Genomic DNA, 18,776 nt, shown 5'->3' on the forward strand with positions numbered 1-18,776 from the left:
GTGACACTCACAAAGACCAAAGGTGTTTTACGCCAATAAAAGAACATAAAGCCTGTATTAATCAAAGACAAGAAAAGAAGAAAAAAAAGACACAAACCACCAACAAAAATATAAAATCAAAGCCTTGAAGGATATTGTAATGATTTTTACTTCTCACGATAGTTTTCTTGAAGCATCCTAAACCTTAGTATAGAAGAATATTTGTTTCAGCCAGAGCCATGGGGAGGGGAAGTAAGCAGTGATTGTCATTACAGTGGCAAGCTGCCTTGCTAAGTCATGGCTGCTGAGCTAGACAATTGGATATACTCATGCTGACATGCAAAAAGGGCTGCAGCTAAACAAAACCTTTGGCAAAATATAGTGCCATATCTCTTAATCCAGCTTCGCTCCTACAAAGCATTACAAAATATCAAAGGAAGAGGACTCAAAAGGTAAGTTAAGTAGAACGAATCAGGTCATTAAACTGCAGAATACATCATCACGCTCCCTAAATGTTGATAAACAGATAACAAAGTGAAATGAAAGGGAAAACAAACATTCAATAAATACTTTGCAGAAAGTTAGGGCTCCATGGATCTGCCAATGCTCAACAATTTCCTTTGTGACAACCATCATGACCTCCATGCTGGATAAGAATCTGCCACTGCCTAATGGAGAGATAGCAGAAATATGTGGTTTTGTATGAGGACTCAAAGAACTATTAGCACTAGCCACTGACCAAGGTTATTAAAAAATTATGGACCATACAGGGACTTCAGCTTCTGTGAGCTTGTGGTTGTAGAAGGACAGAAGCATAAGGGCTGCTGTAAGCTCATTAAATAAATATCACTGTCAACTTCAGTTGACACTGAGAGAAGGAGAAAATGTTTCATGTACCAGGCAGTGCCAAGGGTGGTAGGGAGGAAGTCTCCCAGTCTCTTCCATGCATACTACCTTATGCAGGCCATATGGTTCCTACATGGACCAGGAATTCTTCATAGGTACCAGCTGAAGCTGATAGCTCTTTACTTGAGAAACAGAGTCCTTGTCACAGCTCACTAACATTGAGGGGAGCCTGGATGAGGCAATAAATCCGGTCTTATGAAAACTGTCAACTCTGCAACACCTCATGCTAAAGCTGTCTGCAACTTTATGCATTTGCATGTGTCTACACAGCTTAGGTAAGTCTTTCTCCCTTTGTTGGAATGTATCTATCATCAAGGAGGCTGGTTTGAGTATCGATATATGTATAGGCTTGGGAGAATGTCAAATGAAAAACTTGAAACCATTTGAAAATATTTGCTGGAAACATCCCAAATCACCTTTATGTCCTAGTTACTCTAATCTACTGTATGTCCTACCCTACTCTACTCGCCTCTCATTAGCAGGGGCTCAAATTCCAATTCTGGTTGTATTCAGAAGCCTCAGAAAAACATTGATGTTTGTTAATGCCAACAGAACACAGCTCTGTGTGCTATTCTGTATATGTAGCTGTCCTGGTTGCAGCTGGGATAGAGTTCATTTTCTTCCTAGTAGCTGGTACAGTGCTGTGTTTTGGATGTAGGATGAGAATAATGTCATAAGACTGATGTTTCAGTTGTTGCTAAGCGGTGTTTACACTAAGCCAAGGACTCTTCTATTTCTCACACCAGCCCACCAGGGAGAAGGCTGGAGGGGCGCAAGAACCTAGGAGGAGACACAGCTGGGACAGCTGACGCCAAATGATCCAAAGGATATTCCATACCATGTGGTGTCATGCTCAGTACATGAAGTGGGAGGAAAGCTGGCCAGGGATCACTGCTCAGGAACAGGTTGGGCATTGGTCAGTGGCTGGTAGGCATAACTTGCTTTGTATATCCAAATTCTTTTTTACTATTGTTTTCCCTTCTATTCCTGTTATGTCAAATGGCCTTATCTCAATCTAAAAATTTTACTTTTTTTTCTCAATTCTTTCCCCTATCCCACGGGGAAGCAGGGGAGTGAGCAAGTGGCTGTGTAGTGTTCAGCCACCTGACAGGTTAAACCACAACAGCAGCCCCATTCTTGACAACCTATTGCATTATTGCTACCACAAGGTCAAGTTCACATTTCACTAGCTTATAAATAAAGATGAAGCTAGGCAAGATCATCCTCTTGACACGTTTTTGTGCAGTACATAGTAAAACAGGGCTCACAAGAGATGCCCCTAAAAGAGATGGTAAATTCTAATATTGCACTTTTAAAGGCTACTAGCAAAAATGCAGTTTTACTATTAAGACAAATACCTGTAATCAGTGATGTAATTTCACAGTTTGGAAACATCACAATGTCTATTTTCTTAGCTACAGTTAACAAGGAATCTTCTTTTGAATATCTGTGACCAATGTGATCACCCTTCACGAAGACAATCCTAGCCTTTTTTGTCTTTTGGCTGGGCTGCAACAAAACACTGTGAAGCTGGGCACAAAGACTAGTTTTCCAAATTCACTACAGCTTGAGCACTCCTCTCTGTTCAGCACTGAGCAAGGGTGTCAGATCAGTCCTCCCCTCTCTGTGATGACTCTCTGTAGAACAGAGCACCAGTATAAAGAGGTTTTTGGTCTTTGTCCAAGAGTAAAATGATCATCACAAATTGTAAGTGAAGAGTAATATATGATGATTCTAAACCTCAAAAGTAACAGAAGTGTCCACTTTGAATGCAAAGATATCTGTTTGTATCAGGCACGTTCCCTAGATGGTAAAGAAAAGCAAGGAAACCAAGACATAAAGTGATACCAAACTAAGAAGCAGCATTAAGAAATACACCTCTAACTGCAGAAGATGGACTGTTTCAGGTAACAATTTATTCAGCATCCTGAATACTGAAAGCTGTAGTTACAGGCTTGCTGTTGACCTAGCAGAGATACCATTGGGTGCGCTGGGGGCATTTACAGTCAAAAAAAGTACAAAAAAAGAATACTGGTTACATAACTGAAGGCATATGTCTGCCATGATATCTGCACGGCTACATCATGAATCTTCCTACTTCTCAGGAAGACACAAAGTTGTCCATTTTGTTACCTCTGGTTTTCTACAAACTCACCGCAACACCAAAAAACGTCTGAGAAAAGTCTGACGTAATGACTGACCTGAAATTTCTCAGCAGATCTTTTTAATTCTTCTCATTGTAATTAACAAATTCCAAAACACATAGATCAAACTTGTTTTAGTGGTTCATTAAAATGACACGAATTTAAAAGTTACCATTGCTGCTTACACCAGAGTTTCAAAAGCCCTTCTGAAAAAATGGACTTTAGATACACTATGTCTCTTACTGCTAATTCAATTTTTTTTCCAACCTGTGCAGCAGCTGTTTGCCTTGTCTCTTCTCAGAAAGCAACACCATGACTTCTTGAAAGTGCTGAGCTAAAAAAAATTATATATATATAGTGACAGGGCACAGCATTTCAGAAAACCAGGTAGACTCCCCTACACTTCTGGAAAGAACTGGAGTATTGATCAACAGGAGGAGAATATCATACCAGGAATGCTTGTTACAGCTGCACCCACCTTTCAGACAAAACACAATTTTAAAGATGAAACAGAGAGCTAGTGCACTAGCTCTCTCTGAAGAGCTTCTGAGCACTGAAAGTGGCAATATCAAGAAAGTTCCTCACTGAATACGTGCTGAAGAGCTGAAGAAGCAGATGGCGAGGTCAAGAGCTAGTGAGGTACAGGACTAGACATGCAGAGAGGAAACAGGCCATGACAGACCTTAAGAGTAAGACAAACTGTGGTGTCAAGATGGTGGCAAGGTGAAAGTCAACAGAGGAAGGAAAGGAAAGCAAGGAAAATACAGTTAGAGAAATAAGTGTAGAAAGTGACCTCTATAAAAAGCCATCTGGATGAGTAAATGGATCAAGATTACAGAGGAAAAAGAAACATGTTCCTAAAGGCTTGAAAAGAAGAATGGCAAAGGATGAAATTCACTCCTTCACAGTGCACAAAGGTCTAGATGAATGCTTAATTCACAATCCAGCCAAATATTATAATGGCAAATAAGCAGTAAATTGTCTCATCTCTAAACCAGGGGCAGCTTTCAGTATAACCTGTTCAGATTAAAGTGGTACAACTGAGAATCAAGCACCATCAAATGTGTAAAATGTACAAGCTGAAAATGCATAAGGTCCTGTGTTTCTAGTATTGTTATTTGTAACTGTGTTATACATAAAAAAATGTGGAGAGAAATGATATTTTCAAGTTGACAGCTTCCTTTTAGTTTCCCAGGTTGTTACTTTTGGGATTGTATTTTACTATTTGCTAAAACCTGCAAGTATCTGTTCTGGCTTATAAAAAACTAAAGAGGATGGATATTTTCTTTTTCACGTATATTTATCTTACTGAGCAAAGACACATGCATCTATCCAGAAAATCACTCCCAGGGTGACCTTTATATGATCCAGAAGTCTTGGGGTGATATCTTTCTTTATTCTTGGGAACTAGTTAGGAAGCATTTTAATAAAGAAGTATAGCTAGACTGCAAAAATATGTAATGGACTACTAAACCTCTCTATGGAGACCTGTGTTCTTTGCATGTGGACGGCAGTGAATTCTCCTGCTCAGTTGCTCGGATTGGTGAAGAATCAGAGTTAATAAACATGTGACACAAATTGCTCTCAAATATTTTTAGAGTGAATCTTAACTAGAGTACATTTGTCCCTGAATATCAATTTTACAAAGAACCCTTAGAGCTTTATACGGTAAAGAAGTATATTTTTAAGAGTTGATGTATTTGTTTTTGCAGGTGGTTAAAACAGAACTTCTCAGAATCTTATTAGAAACAATGAATTATATCACATACTCTTTAAAGGAACTGCTAGCTTGTGGAAGAAACCTGTTGGGACATTCTGATATTTTTATGTTAGCAACTTTTTCAGATTACTTGGTATTCCCTTGTTAGAACATATCATGGTTTAGGAAAATTATTTTAGAAAAAATAAGTTAAATTTGCAAGAGCTTTTTGTCAAGTGATATTTTCAAACTAGATCTATCATTTTTTACCTTGATACACACAAGTAGAATTTACACAATAGTCTGACCTCAATGCTTATCGTAATAGAAACTCACTGCTTAATTAAAAGTTTGGTTAATTCTGTATGCTGGTTAATACTCAGGCACATTTTCATTGGGGAAAATTATTGTTTCTGGTCCCTAACAGCTGTTCTGGCCTGCTCCCAATCCTTTGCAGATGAAATAACAAATCACAGATTAGAAAAGTACCTAGAGGTCGTTTGATAGGCATATTATATAAATGTGGAAAAAAATAAAAGCAAATAAACCTGTTGTGGAGGATATGATTCTTTCATCATTTCTGATCGGGTATAGTTTGTTTAATACCAAGATCCCAGATCCATCCCACCAATGTCAGGAGAAATCAAATATTAAATTAAATAAACTATTGTTGAACTAAATCAAATCTCCCTGTCAGAAAGGACATATCAAAGCAGTGAGTCCTCTAAACTCTCATGCAAGGCATACCAATATGATGATGATGTTGAAATCACAGAATCATAGAATAACCTGAGTTGGAAAGGACCCACAAGGATCATCAAAGTCCAACTCCTGGACCTGCACAGAACAGCTCCAAGAGTCACACCATGCGCCTGACAGTATTGTCCAAACACTTCTTAAACTCTGACAGGGTGCTGTGACCACTTCCCTGGGGAATCTGTTCCAGTACCCAATCACCCTCTGGGTGAAGAATCTTTTCCTAAAACCCAACCTCAGCCCTCCCTGACACAAATTTGGGCCATTCCCTCAGGTCCTGTCACTGGTCACCACAGAGAAGAGATCAGTGCCTGCCCCTCCTCTTCCCTCACGAGGAAGTTGTAGACTGCAATGAGGTCTCCCCTCAGTCTCCTCTTCTCCAGGATGAACAGACCAAGTGACCACCGCTACTTCTCATACAGCTTCCCCTCAAGGCCTTTCACCATCTTCATTGCCCATCTTTGGACACTCTCTAATAGCTTAATATCTTTCCTATACTGTGGTGCCCAAAACTGCACACAATATTCAAGGTGAGGCCGCCCCAGTGCAGAGCAGAGTGGGACAATCCCCTCCCTTGACTGGCTGGTGATGCCTTGCCTGATGGCCCCAGGACACGGTTGGCCCTCCTGGCTGCCAGGGCACTGCTGACTCAAATTCAACTTGCCATCAACCAGGACCCCAAGGTCCTTTTCCTCAGCACTGCGGAAAAGTGAGAGAAAAAGACTTTTTATGTGAGCATGTCTAACCCTATGCAAACACAAGATGATGGCAAAAGTAGAATGATGTCTAGTTCCAAGACTCGTCCAGTGGGACAGAAATTGTCTGTTTAGAGAACGGTGTGACATGCATGTTGCTCTCCTCTCAGCATCATGACTTCCTCAGAAAACTCTCCTACAAGGATTTGGAATATGGAGGCAAGAATACTGCACTCTGGAGCATTTCTATCCCCAGGATGACACTGTTCTACATAGATACAACTTGGTTTAAAATGGAAACATCGGCCTGACCACATTAAAACACACTCAGAAACTCTAAAATGACATTTAACAGATGCACTGGCACTCAAGTTATTGACAAGCTACAGAACAAATAACAAATTTATAAATAGAGACCCAGCATGGATACCCAGTATGGGCAAGTCATTTAGCTGCAGCTACTCATAAATAAGGGTTTTAATAACACAGTGACTTTGAAGTTACCCATATCTAAACATTAGTCAACTCAGCTGAAAAGGCAAGTGTATAAAATAATATCTGCAAGTAAAGAAAACCTTATTAATGCAAAAAAATACAAAACTGAAAGCTAGTGTATATTAAACACCACCACCACCACAAAAAAAAAAAACTGGAGCCAAGCTTCAGCATTGTTGCCCAGCAATTATTGAGTTAGGGGTTTTACACATCCTTGGGTGCCAAAGGAACATAACTAGAAAAACACAAACCAAGATGTCCCTTATACTGTACCCCTTAAAAAGACTGCTGCTGTCTTGAAGGAGAACTTAGTGCCAAATAGAATTACATGGGAATTGGCTCTGGTACAAAATCAACCCACAGACACAAACTGCATTTGATCAGATAAACATACTCAAGGAGCTAAATCTAGCGAAGAAACAGACACATAAAACTCAATGTTTTGAACTCTTCTAATGAAACATTACAGTTGATCATACCTAATGATTCTTGCATATTAAGTATAATCACCTAAACAAAATCAGATTTGGCTCCTGGGAGTAAACCGAGCCATACAAATTAAGCTGTACCCAGTTACAAACAAAGAAAACAAACAAAATTCCAGAGAAGAGACTGAATTTTTATAGGCACATATAGAAGGCTCTTGCAGGCCCACACTTTTTTGACAAGCTGTTAGTGTGAAACAGATTAATGGTTTGCTAATTGCTCTAGGTAGAAGATTTTTAAGTAAGGGTTTTACTACTCGAACTTTTAACAAGCCAGCACTTAAAGGACAAAGAAGTAATTACAATGTTTATAATAGCTGGGTACAAGGATAGCAGGCATTCCTGAAGCAAACAGAAATAGGAGGATTAATTTTGTGTGTTGCAATTTACTGTATTTGCAAAACAAGCCTCTAAGATAAGAAATGCATGGAACTGAAATTAAGTGAAGAACTGGAGTCTTTGGGGACCATGTCTAAGCAATGATCACACACTGAGCTGAATGAAGATTGTGCATGTGAGATCGGGGTGTGATGACCAAACTTGTACAGTAATTGCAAATTATTCTAATTCACTATGCCAAAAGTATCCGCACCATATGCCCTATAAGTAAATAGTCTTTTCATGCTATGATACAGGAACAAGCAGACTTTTGGTTACCAGATTTATATGTAAGCGCAATAGCAGAGTGTTCTTTTCCTTCACCTCAATTTTCCACCAGGATAAAGGTCAAAAAACTGCTGAACAGAAATAAGCAGCACTGAAGACCAAATTAATGAAAATAGAGGTTAAAACAAGGGTAAATTCATGTCTTTTAATGAGTGTCTGGAACTGAACACAAGCCTGTGGGTTCAAGCAGTATTACTACTATCATAGCTAAAGAGCAATTCAATTTTTGTTTTACCAGAAGGATAACCCCATCTAGGTACTTTATGTGCTCCATTATTGTATTTTCTGAATATCTCACAGTTTTAATTGTATCTATCTATGTAACACTTGAGCAAGAAACATCCTTTAACTAGTCTAGTGACTGTTTAATGCAATGCAGAGAGTCCTGGGAGGGAAGAAAAATTTTTCCTAGGCTAGTGGCCACTTGCTAAGCTGAGGAACCAGGCTCAAACCTACCGACCCACTCTTAGCCTCCAGGAACTTACTAACAGCTACACAGAGAGCAGAGATGGAGAACACCTTTTCCCAGACTTATTTGGAACTGGAAACGGAAAGAGCACTTTTCAAAGCCGTGGTAGATTTGAATTTAAACCACTTTCACTTCAATCTCGATCTAACATTTTCTAGGGGTGAAAAGAAATCAGTTTTCTCTATCCAACAGAGACAATTTAAGAGCCCTAATTTCAAGAAAATGCTTTCAAGCTGTGAATGCTGGTCTTATAAATCTTGGTCCAAAGAAGTAATGAAGCTTTTTGGCAGAGGCCAAATTACAAACAAACCCTGTCTTCATGATTTCCAGCAGCTGATTGGGCACATCCCCAGTCAGCATGCTCGCTGCACTGAATACCATGCTGAATGTTTATAAAATAAGGTAATGCTGAGTTTCCCAGCACTAAGCACGTTCTGTGCTTGTAGTCCAAACAAAGATTAGACTTGCAAAACAGCTAAAGCACCCATTATACAGGCTTGGTCTCTTCTTACTCTTCCCTGAGCATCTGATCCTGGCCCCCACTGGAAGACAGATACCTGGTTACGTGGACAAGGTAACTGTTGCTTGGTTTAAGCCAAGGCACATGCTTTACTACTGCAATTTGAAATGACTCAGCTTAAAAGTTGTTGAGATCCTCAGAAACTCTGGAGGCATGTTATCTTTTAGTGTCACCTCTGCACAGCCATGTTCTCAAAACTGTCATTTGTTCCCAAAATGAGCTTGTCTGGACCATATTGATCAGCCCAATGTCTAAGCACTGTCAGCATCCACAAACTACATGCTCCTGGCACACCTTCGCAATGTGCTCAGTTAAGTGATCTCCAGATACACTTCCTCCTATGTGTCACCAACCCTCCTACTGAACACAGTGTCCCAAGTCCCCTAAATTCAGTTTAAGAGGAATTCTGTGACAGTGCCTTAAATAGTGGGCATTTGAAGTTGAGTTCCTAATCTTTTCTGTTGATCTTCCCCTTCCAGATTTGAATATATGTGATAGTGACAATGAGGAGGTGCAGAAGAATGGAGAGAAAACAGGGAAAAGGGTTTTGCATCTGTGATGTTTGGGTGCTTCCTGGAGATGGAGGATTCCACCCTTAGGTATGCTGAAGAAGGCAAAACATGCTAGACTTTAATACACATAAGAGCAGTAATAGGTTATAGAGTCATGCATCAGCACTCTGTCCCAATAAATATTTAATTATTCCCTATAAATGGACAACATCCAAACAAGAAAAAGCTAAATAATACCTGCAGCATAATTCACTTTGCACTCTTATGGGTAAGAAGAGAAGCATAAGCAGCTCTTCTCTGGTCAAGAAGGGAGCTGAACATGGATTACCACATCCTCAGAAAACATCCTAACCAAATAGCTTCTTCATAAGGAAATTTGTGTCAGCAGTGCCTTTACACACATTACAAGAGATATCTACCTATGGTCTTATTTACAGAATCATTTACATGATTATGATTCTGAACCTTAATCAGGATAAGGTATCAACATCTTAATGAGGCACATTTTAAGGAAATGGCATCTTGTCCCATTTTTTTAATTCATTACTTGCTAGTTTATAGGTGTATTTTGTGCTTTTTGGACCTTAATTCTGAACATCAGTTTCTCCCCATGCAGTGCACCACAAGATATGGTCCTTAACTGATATCTGCACATGGTGAGACACTTGGCACTGTAACTCCCTTTTGTGATTCAGTTCTTAAGTTCTCTTCTCAAACCTCACATATGGTCCTTCAAGAAGTACACAGAACAGTAAAGAATTAAAACCTGCAGTTCCCAAACCCTGAGTTAGTATTTTCATAAATAAATAAATCTTCCAGAGCAGTTTCCATAATTTTTTCTATATACTTGGAGACATAGAGATAGACATATAGTGACTGTGCTGTCAAGACTAATTGCCTTCCACAGTGCCTCAAGGATTTTTGTTTTGGAAACTGAAATCTTTCACGCCTCTAAGTATAGCTCCTTTGAGATGAGTCTAAGACAACTAAATATTTTCTATCCCAAAAGATGAGATTTTTCATTACAGAATTTTTTGTTACAAGAGCATGCAATGCATTGAGCTCTGGGGTCCCCAACATGAGAAGGATGTGGATCTGTTGGAGCAAGTCCAAAGGAGGCCACGAAGATTCTCAGAGAGCTGGTGCATCACTCCTATTGAAGGCAGGTTGAGAGACTCAGGCTTGTTCAGCCTGGAAAAGATGGTAACAGGGAGCCCTCATTCAGTACCTAAAGGAGGCTCCAAGAAAGTTGGACAGGGACTATTTACAAGGACATGTAGTGATAGGACAAGGGATGATGGCTTTAAATTCACAGAGGGCAGGTTTAGATTAGATATTCCTCATGATGAGGATGGTGAGACACTCAAACAGGTTGCCCAGAGAAGTTGTGGATGTCTCATCCCTGAAAGTGTTCAAGGCCAGGTTGGAGGTGGCTTTGAGCAACCTAGTCTAGTGGGAGGTGTCCCTGCTCATGGCAGGGGGGTTGGAACTAGATGATCTTTAAGGTTCCTTCCAACCCGAACGATTCTATGATTCTGTGTGATTCTGTAATATGTTTAAGTGCTTTTTGGAACAGGACTAAATAAACTGTATCCCATGTCTACTGCTAATTGAACAAAATCTAACACGTTGTAATTGCACTTAGAGAAACCAGGTTGTTATCAGGAAATACTTTCTATCAGTGAGGAAACAAATGACCTGAAGAAGTTGTTTACTCTCTGTTGTGGAAGGTTTTATAGAACAGACTAGACAAACGTGTCAGGAACAGTTCAAATGCAATTGATCTGCCCGAGGGCAAGAGAATAGACAACAGGGATAGTTTGGAACTTCCTCAGGGTTTATATTCTAGAGCTCCTACATCATGACAAACTTGTTGGACTTTTTCATTTAGTGCCTAATATGTCACATTCCCTGCTTCCTGTATGAATATATGAAACAAAAAAGAGTCTTTTCCAAATAAAACCTGGTAAACATTTCTAGTGGATACTGAACTTGGCCCAAAAACTGTTTCATTGGTTCTGAAACCATCCACAAACCTAAGTCGATTTTGTCAAGTTGCATTTACAGGAGGGAAAACTACGCGGACAAATTCACACAAAAAACCCCATTCATATATGTCCTTCTTTCTTCCTTTTCACTAACACCCACTCAAATTATTTTGGTCTATGATATTTACAGTTCCATCAGATACATTGCCACATATATTTAGTTTCTGTACAGAGTGAAATGCAATAATAATGTGATCGTTGGTAATATTGCAGTTTGCATCTGCAAACATTGGTGTCACTGGTTATTTGAATGACCTGCAGTGGAGCAAAAAGCAAGGATGTGGTGTTTAAATGCATAGGTCATACCTAAACATTTATTGATTTCATGTGGTTCAGGAGCTCCTTAACAATCTAAACCTAAACAGTACAGAAGCATGCAAGTAAAAAAAAAAACAAACAAACCTGTGGGTAAAAAAAAAAGGCAGAAAAAAGCAGTAACTATCATTAAAACCCCAATACATTTTGTTAATTCCATTGTTTGTAGCCATGAGGTGCTATGTGAGGTAATTCATGCTATAACTTTGGATGCAACTGGTTCTAACACTTATTGTAAGCTCTTATATTCCACTGACTTTTCGCTTGCTTTTGCAAAGGCCGTTCAAAATTACAGTCTCTGACTTTCAGAGATGTCTCTCTTCTAAGGTTGAGAATGGTGGGAGATTATAGGATGAGTCATGACCCTTTCATCTCTATTAAGTGATGAAGATCCAGTCCCAGTATGTTGCAAGATCTAGCAACAGTTTTCTACAAACTGTGGTGGTCACAGATGCAAGGTGGCAGATTTGTACAGTATTGCAAACAACAACCTAACACCTTTTATGTTATCTAAAAACCTACACTTTCAGAAAAGCACATACATCCATAGAAAGGCAGAATCACAAGACACTTGACCTGGGCAGTAAAAGCTGCTTTCCTTTTTATAAACAATTGAAATTGGAAAACAAATACAGAAAAAGAAAAAGGAAAATAACATACAGACAGCCAAGGAAGGTTTCAAGTGGAAGACATGAAAGGGGGATGGCCTCTGGAATGATTGATTATCCTTGGGCCTTTACTGCAGAGTACTGTATCCAGCTCTGGGATCCTCAGCACAGGAAGGACATTGACCTGTTGGAGCATGTGCAGAGGAGGTCATGAAGATCCTTGAGCACCTGTCCTATGAGGAAAGGCTAGGAGAACTGGGGTTGTTCAGCGTGGAGAAGACAAGGCTTGGAGGTGACCTAATTGTAGCTTTCCAGTACCTGAGGGAGCCTACAAGAAAGCTGGAGACTTTTGACAAGGACATGTAGTGATAGGACAAGGGGGAATGGCTTTAAACTGAAAAAGGGATAGGTTTAGACTAGATATAAGGAAAAAAATCTTCATAGTGAGGGTGAAGAGGCACTGGAACAGGTTGTCCAGAGAAGTTGTGGATACCCCATCCCTGGAAGTGTTCAAGGCCAGGTTGGAATAGGGCTCTGAGCAACCTGATCTAGAGGAAGGTGAACCTGCTTATGGCACAGGAAGTGGAACTAGATGATCTTTAAGGTCCCTTCCAACATAAGGCATTCATGATTCTATGAAAGAAGGGAGGCTTTTTCTTTGCAAATTTGGGACATGTAATTGAGGATGGAAAAGGAAAGTACAAAATCATCATTTCCCGTAAGGAACAGACCATGAATAAGAATTTATGTGATGCATTAGATTATCTGGTTACATTTTCATAAGGTAATTTCTCATAGAGAGCAAAGGACTGTATTGGACTTGTACAGCAGCTGGTACATTCAGCATGTACTTATCAGTTCTGACTCGGAACTGCTGATAGTATGTTGTGCTGTCAAAAGGAAAAAACCAAAGCCTACACTTTGTTTGGTTTGCCTGCAGTTGGACCCTTAAAACATATGTGATCTTTAAAGAGACTAAATATTTTGTTCTCCCATTACACTGATGAAATTTATGGATAGACAGCAAATTTGAAAATGAGGGTACCCTGGACTCTGACTGCCAGCACCCTGGCTTGAAATGGTTGTGCCAGTTTCTATGCTACAGTTTTCTGTTGTTTTCCTTTAAATCAGAACATCGTTTTCATAAAATGAGGAAAGGTTGGAGTTAGCCCTGTATATGCTATTATTCTCAGCACAGAATTTAAAGTTCAAATTCCTCTAGACAAGACCAGAAGCACACCTCTTAGATAGCAATGAGTTTAAGGAAGATGGGGTTAAGGGTCAAACACTGTGATGAGACTGGAATAAAGAGTCTGTTCACTGTCTTTGTCAGATGCTTTGAGACAAAACAGGCTGGAATCCACTTTAACCATTTTAAAGCATACAGATTTCTGCTAAAAAAAAAGATAGATATTAGCTGGCTATGCCTTCAAACTGTGACTCAAATGTTAAATCATTCACAGGACATATCCCATATCCTACATTAATGTTAAGACTCATTTGTTCTGATTTCACTCAAACCAGAATGCTTGTTCTCATTAATTCTGCAAGTGCTCTTTTGCTAATTAATTTTCACAATAAATTTCTTCATTTCTTCAGAGAGTTTTGTTCTAGCTGCCTGCAATTCAGATTTATCTTTATAAAGAATCACATCTAAAATGTCATGTAGAACTACAATTTCTTTCTGGGTTTTACATGTTCTAACAGGAGGAAAGCTCTTAAAAATAGTCATGCCTATGGGAAGTTCTTTCCAACAACTTTTAAAACTTGAAATGCCTTTCTTACCATAACAACAATGGAAATTTTTATACATTGCCCTTATCTTCAATTTTGGTCTGGAGATTCGCAGTTTGCAGTCCATGCCCACTCTATTTCTCCCTCACTGTTTAAGAACAGAGCAATTCATAGCTCAGTTCTGTGGGGTTTGTTTTGCCTTTGAAGTACAAATGTGGGGGAAGGCTATTAGTTTAGATTGCTAATTTAGCTAATAATAATCTGGAGGCAGGCAAAAGCAGATTAGAGCCAGTGGTGACAAAGAAAAGTTTTGAATCCTTTCACTGGCTACAGGAGAAAAGGAAAAGTGTATAACCGTCTTCTATGTAATTGTTCCTCACACAGAGATTATTCTGGTTGATTTTTGGACTATGGAAAAGTTCAGTCCAGTGTCAGCCCTGGAAATAAGAAAAGTCCTATTAAAATTTTTACACAGGATGTAATCATTGTAGTATTAATAATCTCAGTTGTTATGGGCAAGTAGAGAAGATATATTCTCTTTTGGGGGTACTCACAGACACCAAGTACCAGATAAGGTACACCAAGGACAAGAAAATGAAAGGTTTTTACCTTCTCTTTGACAGATAGCAATTGAAAGGATGAAGAAGTTAACAACATCATCAAAGTCAGAGGGATAACACTATACATCCTTCACATTCTGATATAATTCCTTAATTAACCCATTCTTTCAATTTTATACACCATTGCATGGCTTTTCTCAGGTTTGAGACATCTCAATCATTATATGTATTTTAATTCTTAATCTGTTAAATTACCTCTTGTTTTTTCTGCAGATTTTCATGGTCTGGAGCAGATGTTGTCTTCTCCCATTTCTCTGCAACTTGATTTGCTTCTTCTATTTTTTGCTCATAGCTTTTCTGGGAATTTAGCAGTGTCACTTCATAAAACTCTTGAATATCTGTTTGTAAAGAGGAACAAGTAAAAGACATTATTTGCCCTATTGGCTTTGAATCCCTGGTGTTTTCCTTTGGCCAATATATGCTTACACATTATTATCATAATGATAAACATTTACTATATTTTAGTAGAAAGCATCAATATGAAACATTTTTTTCTAAAATTTCAATGAGATTCTTGAGGCATATTGTAATTTTAAAGAAGTCTTTAGAAATCATTTCAAAAATGTAAATGAATAGCATTATAAGAAGAGATGCAAAGAACATGTGACATGCACACCTGAACAATATAGGCAGAACAGACCCTTATACAGAGAGAAGTAAGTCACAGATTGTTTTAACCAGTAAAATAGAAATTTGCAGATGTAAAATACCTTAAGAGAAACTTGTTGACACCCATCCAAGGTACCTAAATCACTCTCAGCCCTATCTGCAGGTGTATTTGGGAATATCTCAAGTGGGGTGCACAACTTGAAGAAAGACTTTGTGGCTTCATCACTTCAACCTGTTGCCATTCAGAAGTGGATGGTTAATGTTTGGTTTCAACCAAGAGTAAGCAAGAAGCCAGATCTTAATATTATGTTCAGACTTTTCTATCACATTTATTTCCATGGAGTATGATCAGATATACAAGATCCATCAGTGAAAACAGTTTTACCGAAATCTGTGCACATAATGACCTAAGGAGAGGGGAAAAAAGTGTTTCCCTTCCTTGGACAAGAAGTTTTTAGTCCAATAGTCACACATAAGAGGTGACATATTGTCTAACAGAGATAACTGACTTACCAAAGAAGAAATAAACTTCACATTATTCTAATTAATAACAATGAACAGCCTTTTTCCTTGTTATGAAAGAAAGAGATTGCATCTACTTTGATATGCCTTGGAACCTCAGAGGAGATATTTTTTTATAGGGTCTGTGCCTGTCCTCACATTAAGTCCCTGGCCAGATCTCTAGAATCTCTTCCCTCTCTTTAGTAACAACTGAAGTTGAACTTTTTCTCTAACTCCTTCTACAACTTTCCAACTCATTATGTACTCTATTTGTCATGTATAATGGGAAAAAAAAGAATCATAGAATCAGTAAGGTTTGAAAAGCCCTCAAAGATCATGAAGTCCAACCTTCAACCAAATACCACCATGCCCACTAAACCATACCATGAAGTGCCACGTCTACTCATTTTTTGAACACTTCCAGGGATGGTCATTCTACCACTTCCCCGGGGAGCCTGTTCCAATGCTTGAAAACCCCTTCAGTGAAGAAAATTTTCCTAATATCCAATCTGAAACTCCCCTGGCGCAACTTGAGGCCATTTTTCCTTTGCCTATTGCTAGTTGCCCAGGAGAAAAGGTCAATCCCCACCTTGCCACACTAATTTCTATTTCACAGATATACTTGTAAGAATTTATATTTCATATTATTAAGAACATTTCATTCCACCATTAAAACTAAAGCCTAGTTTTAAAACTAAAAGATACAGGATAGTTGCAATGAGAATGGAAGTTTCTGCATTCTTGATGTGGGGCTTTTTTTACAGTTCTTTTGAATGCTCATAGTGCAATTGCAAACAGTTGTAATATATGGTTCGATGCCAGGTAAATTGTATTGCAACTGCAAGTAAAACATATTAGGCTAATATGTAATTATCTCTAGATAAATACTTTGCAGAAGTAAGCTAGAAATTGCCCTCTGGCAGTGGCATTCAGCTGGCATTGCTGTTATTATCAGAGTATTAATTGGGTTGACAGTAGTCAGTCAAGGAACAGTAGAACAGTGCTTTCGCCCTAGCTTTAAAGCCTGCCTTGCCCTAGTGTTTTCATTAAAAATTATGTGTGAGCCACATTTGCAAGTGTATGCACATGTGCAAAATAAATATTAAAACCTCAGTCTCTTTGTAAAGGTCCTTATCTATTCTGAGGAGGCCATGGGTTGCTTTCACAGGAATAATGATCACTGGTGTGTGGAGAAGAGCATTTCAGTGTACTTATGCAGTCACAGAAGAAAGAACAGACGATTCACTCAGTTGCTTTGTTATTCCATAAGCTAAAATTGTCATTTCTATGGAACAAGGGCAGCCAGAAACTTGCAGTCAGTCAAGGTTAGGAGAAAATAGGATTTGTAATTTGCTCTGAGTAAAACCTGCTCTATCAAGTAGTCTCCTCTATGTGAAAGGTGCAATCATATTCGGAAGGGAAAAGAGTTGAACACTACTGAGGATGGAAAAGGAGGTGTAAAGGAGGTGATGGGAGCAAGCAGCTACAGAATCAAGCTTAGAACCTAGGTCATAAAAAGTAATGAGAACATGGTAATTGTTAAGTAAAATGCCAAAATACAGTCTGTCTCCCAGTGGGGTTTTCCAGGAAAATAATTCAACAATAAAACTAAAATCTTATCATAGAAAACATAGAAATAATATACAGACTTAGGTTGGAAGAGACCTTAAAAATCATATAGTTCTAACCACCCTGCCATGGGCAGAGACACCTTCTACTAGACCAGGTTGCACCAAGCCCCATCCAACCTGGCCTTGAACACCTCCAGGGATGGGGCATTTCTTACACAAATTAAATCTGCATCTAGTATTTCTTGGCATTATACTCCCTCCCTTCCAGGAAAACAAGTTCAGATTTCATTTAGAAATGGCAATAGTATTACTGATTAACTTTGTGAGCACAAAACATCTCTTCAGATGAACAGTTAGAATCTCTGTACTGCTCCAAACATTTTGTTCAGCAATTAATTCATGTTTGTTTAAAGTGGATTTCCAGTCCAACAGAATTTGTTCATTTACTTCTTAAGAGATTACTTACTTTATTTAATAAATTCTGCTTGCTCTCCCTATAGTCTAGCCAAAATATTTTGTCAGTTCTGCTATATAAAGATAAATTGCAGACAAGAAATTATATATATATTCTAATATGAAGTAATTCTAAAGATACCATCATTTATTTTATTTTGGATAACTCCCTCACTAGAGAAGGGGAAAATCAAGTTTTCTCTACATCAGCATAGTAGAGAACATATCAGTGTCATTTTGCAATTGCCCATGGACAGGTATATCATACATCAGTGCATTTGTTCTCTGCAGGCAGGCTCCAAGGACCTTTCCTTTCTTACAGATCTGTGCAGGAGTGAGCAGGGTCTAACCTTTATAGATACATGCAGAAGCACTGTCCCTTACTAAAGCTGAATACACCTCTCAGTCTGAAGTCTTGGTGTTTTTACTACTATTTAAAAAAAAAACAAAAACAAAACAAAACAAACAAAAAAACCCCACTCAAATTAGAGTTGTGCTCACTCTTATGTCACTTTTTTTTAAAGAAAATTTAAACAAAAATGATTTGGGAAAAGAGTAAGAACTGGAGAAGACACAATGTCTTACACAGATGAGTGACTTTCTTTTCAGACAGCATCTACATAGAAAAAAAAAATTGTGTTTAGACAGAGCTAAACATGCTGCCTAAACTTGCCATTTTTTCACTTTTGAGTGTTTGGTGCTGCAGCCCTACAGCCATTATTTCAGTGCAATTCCTGTCCCAAATTACATGCATCACAATATCCATTTGTTATAGAAACACTTTAGAGCCCTGATAGCACAAGGGTTAAATAATATGAATAGACAAAAATGTTGAATAGCCTAAACTGTGGTCTGTTTTCTATGACCATGGGCTTTTGCCAGCATTCTAATAAGGAAAAAATGAGATAAAGCAATATAATTCTTCATTCTTCTGTAAGCAGTTGAGGACCAGAAAGACAGAAGTAAATTGAGGGGAATTCAGACTAAGACA

General features: G+C 38.6%; 1 protein-coding gene across 6 annotated transcripts in view; it reads right to left on the minus strand.

The window, feature by feature from the left end:
* The window catches only part of DLG2 (discs large MAGUK scaffold protein 2), a 1,039,246-nt gene that overhangs the window by 903,264 nt on the left and 117,206 nt on the right, over positions 1-18,776 (minus strand). For all 6 annotated transcript variants that reach the window (XM_027677513.1, XM_027677512.1, XM_027677530.1 and 3 more), the window contains exon 4: positions 14,847-14,989. In XM_027677513.1, coding sequence (XP_027533314.1) covers positions 14,847-14,989 — 143 coding nt within the window. The remainder of the gene's footprint in view (positions 1-14,846; positions 14,990-18,776) is intronic.

The sequence above is a fragment of the Neopelma chrysocephalum genome, unplaced genomic scaffold (assembly GCF_003984885.1).
Source record: "Neopelma chrysocephalum unplaced genomic scaffold, ASM398488v2 Primary Assembly neopelma1_43, whole genome shotgun sequence".
Classification (NCBI taxonomy): domain Eukaryota; kingdom Metazoa; phylum Chordata; class Aves; order Passeriformes; family Pipridae; genus Neopelma; species Neopelma chrysocephalum.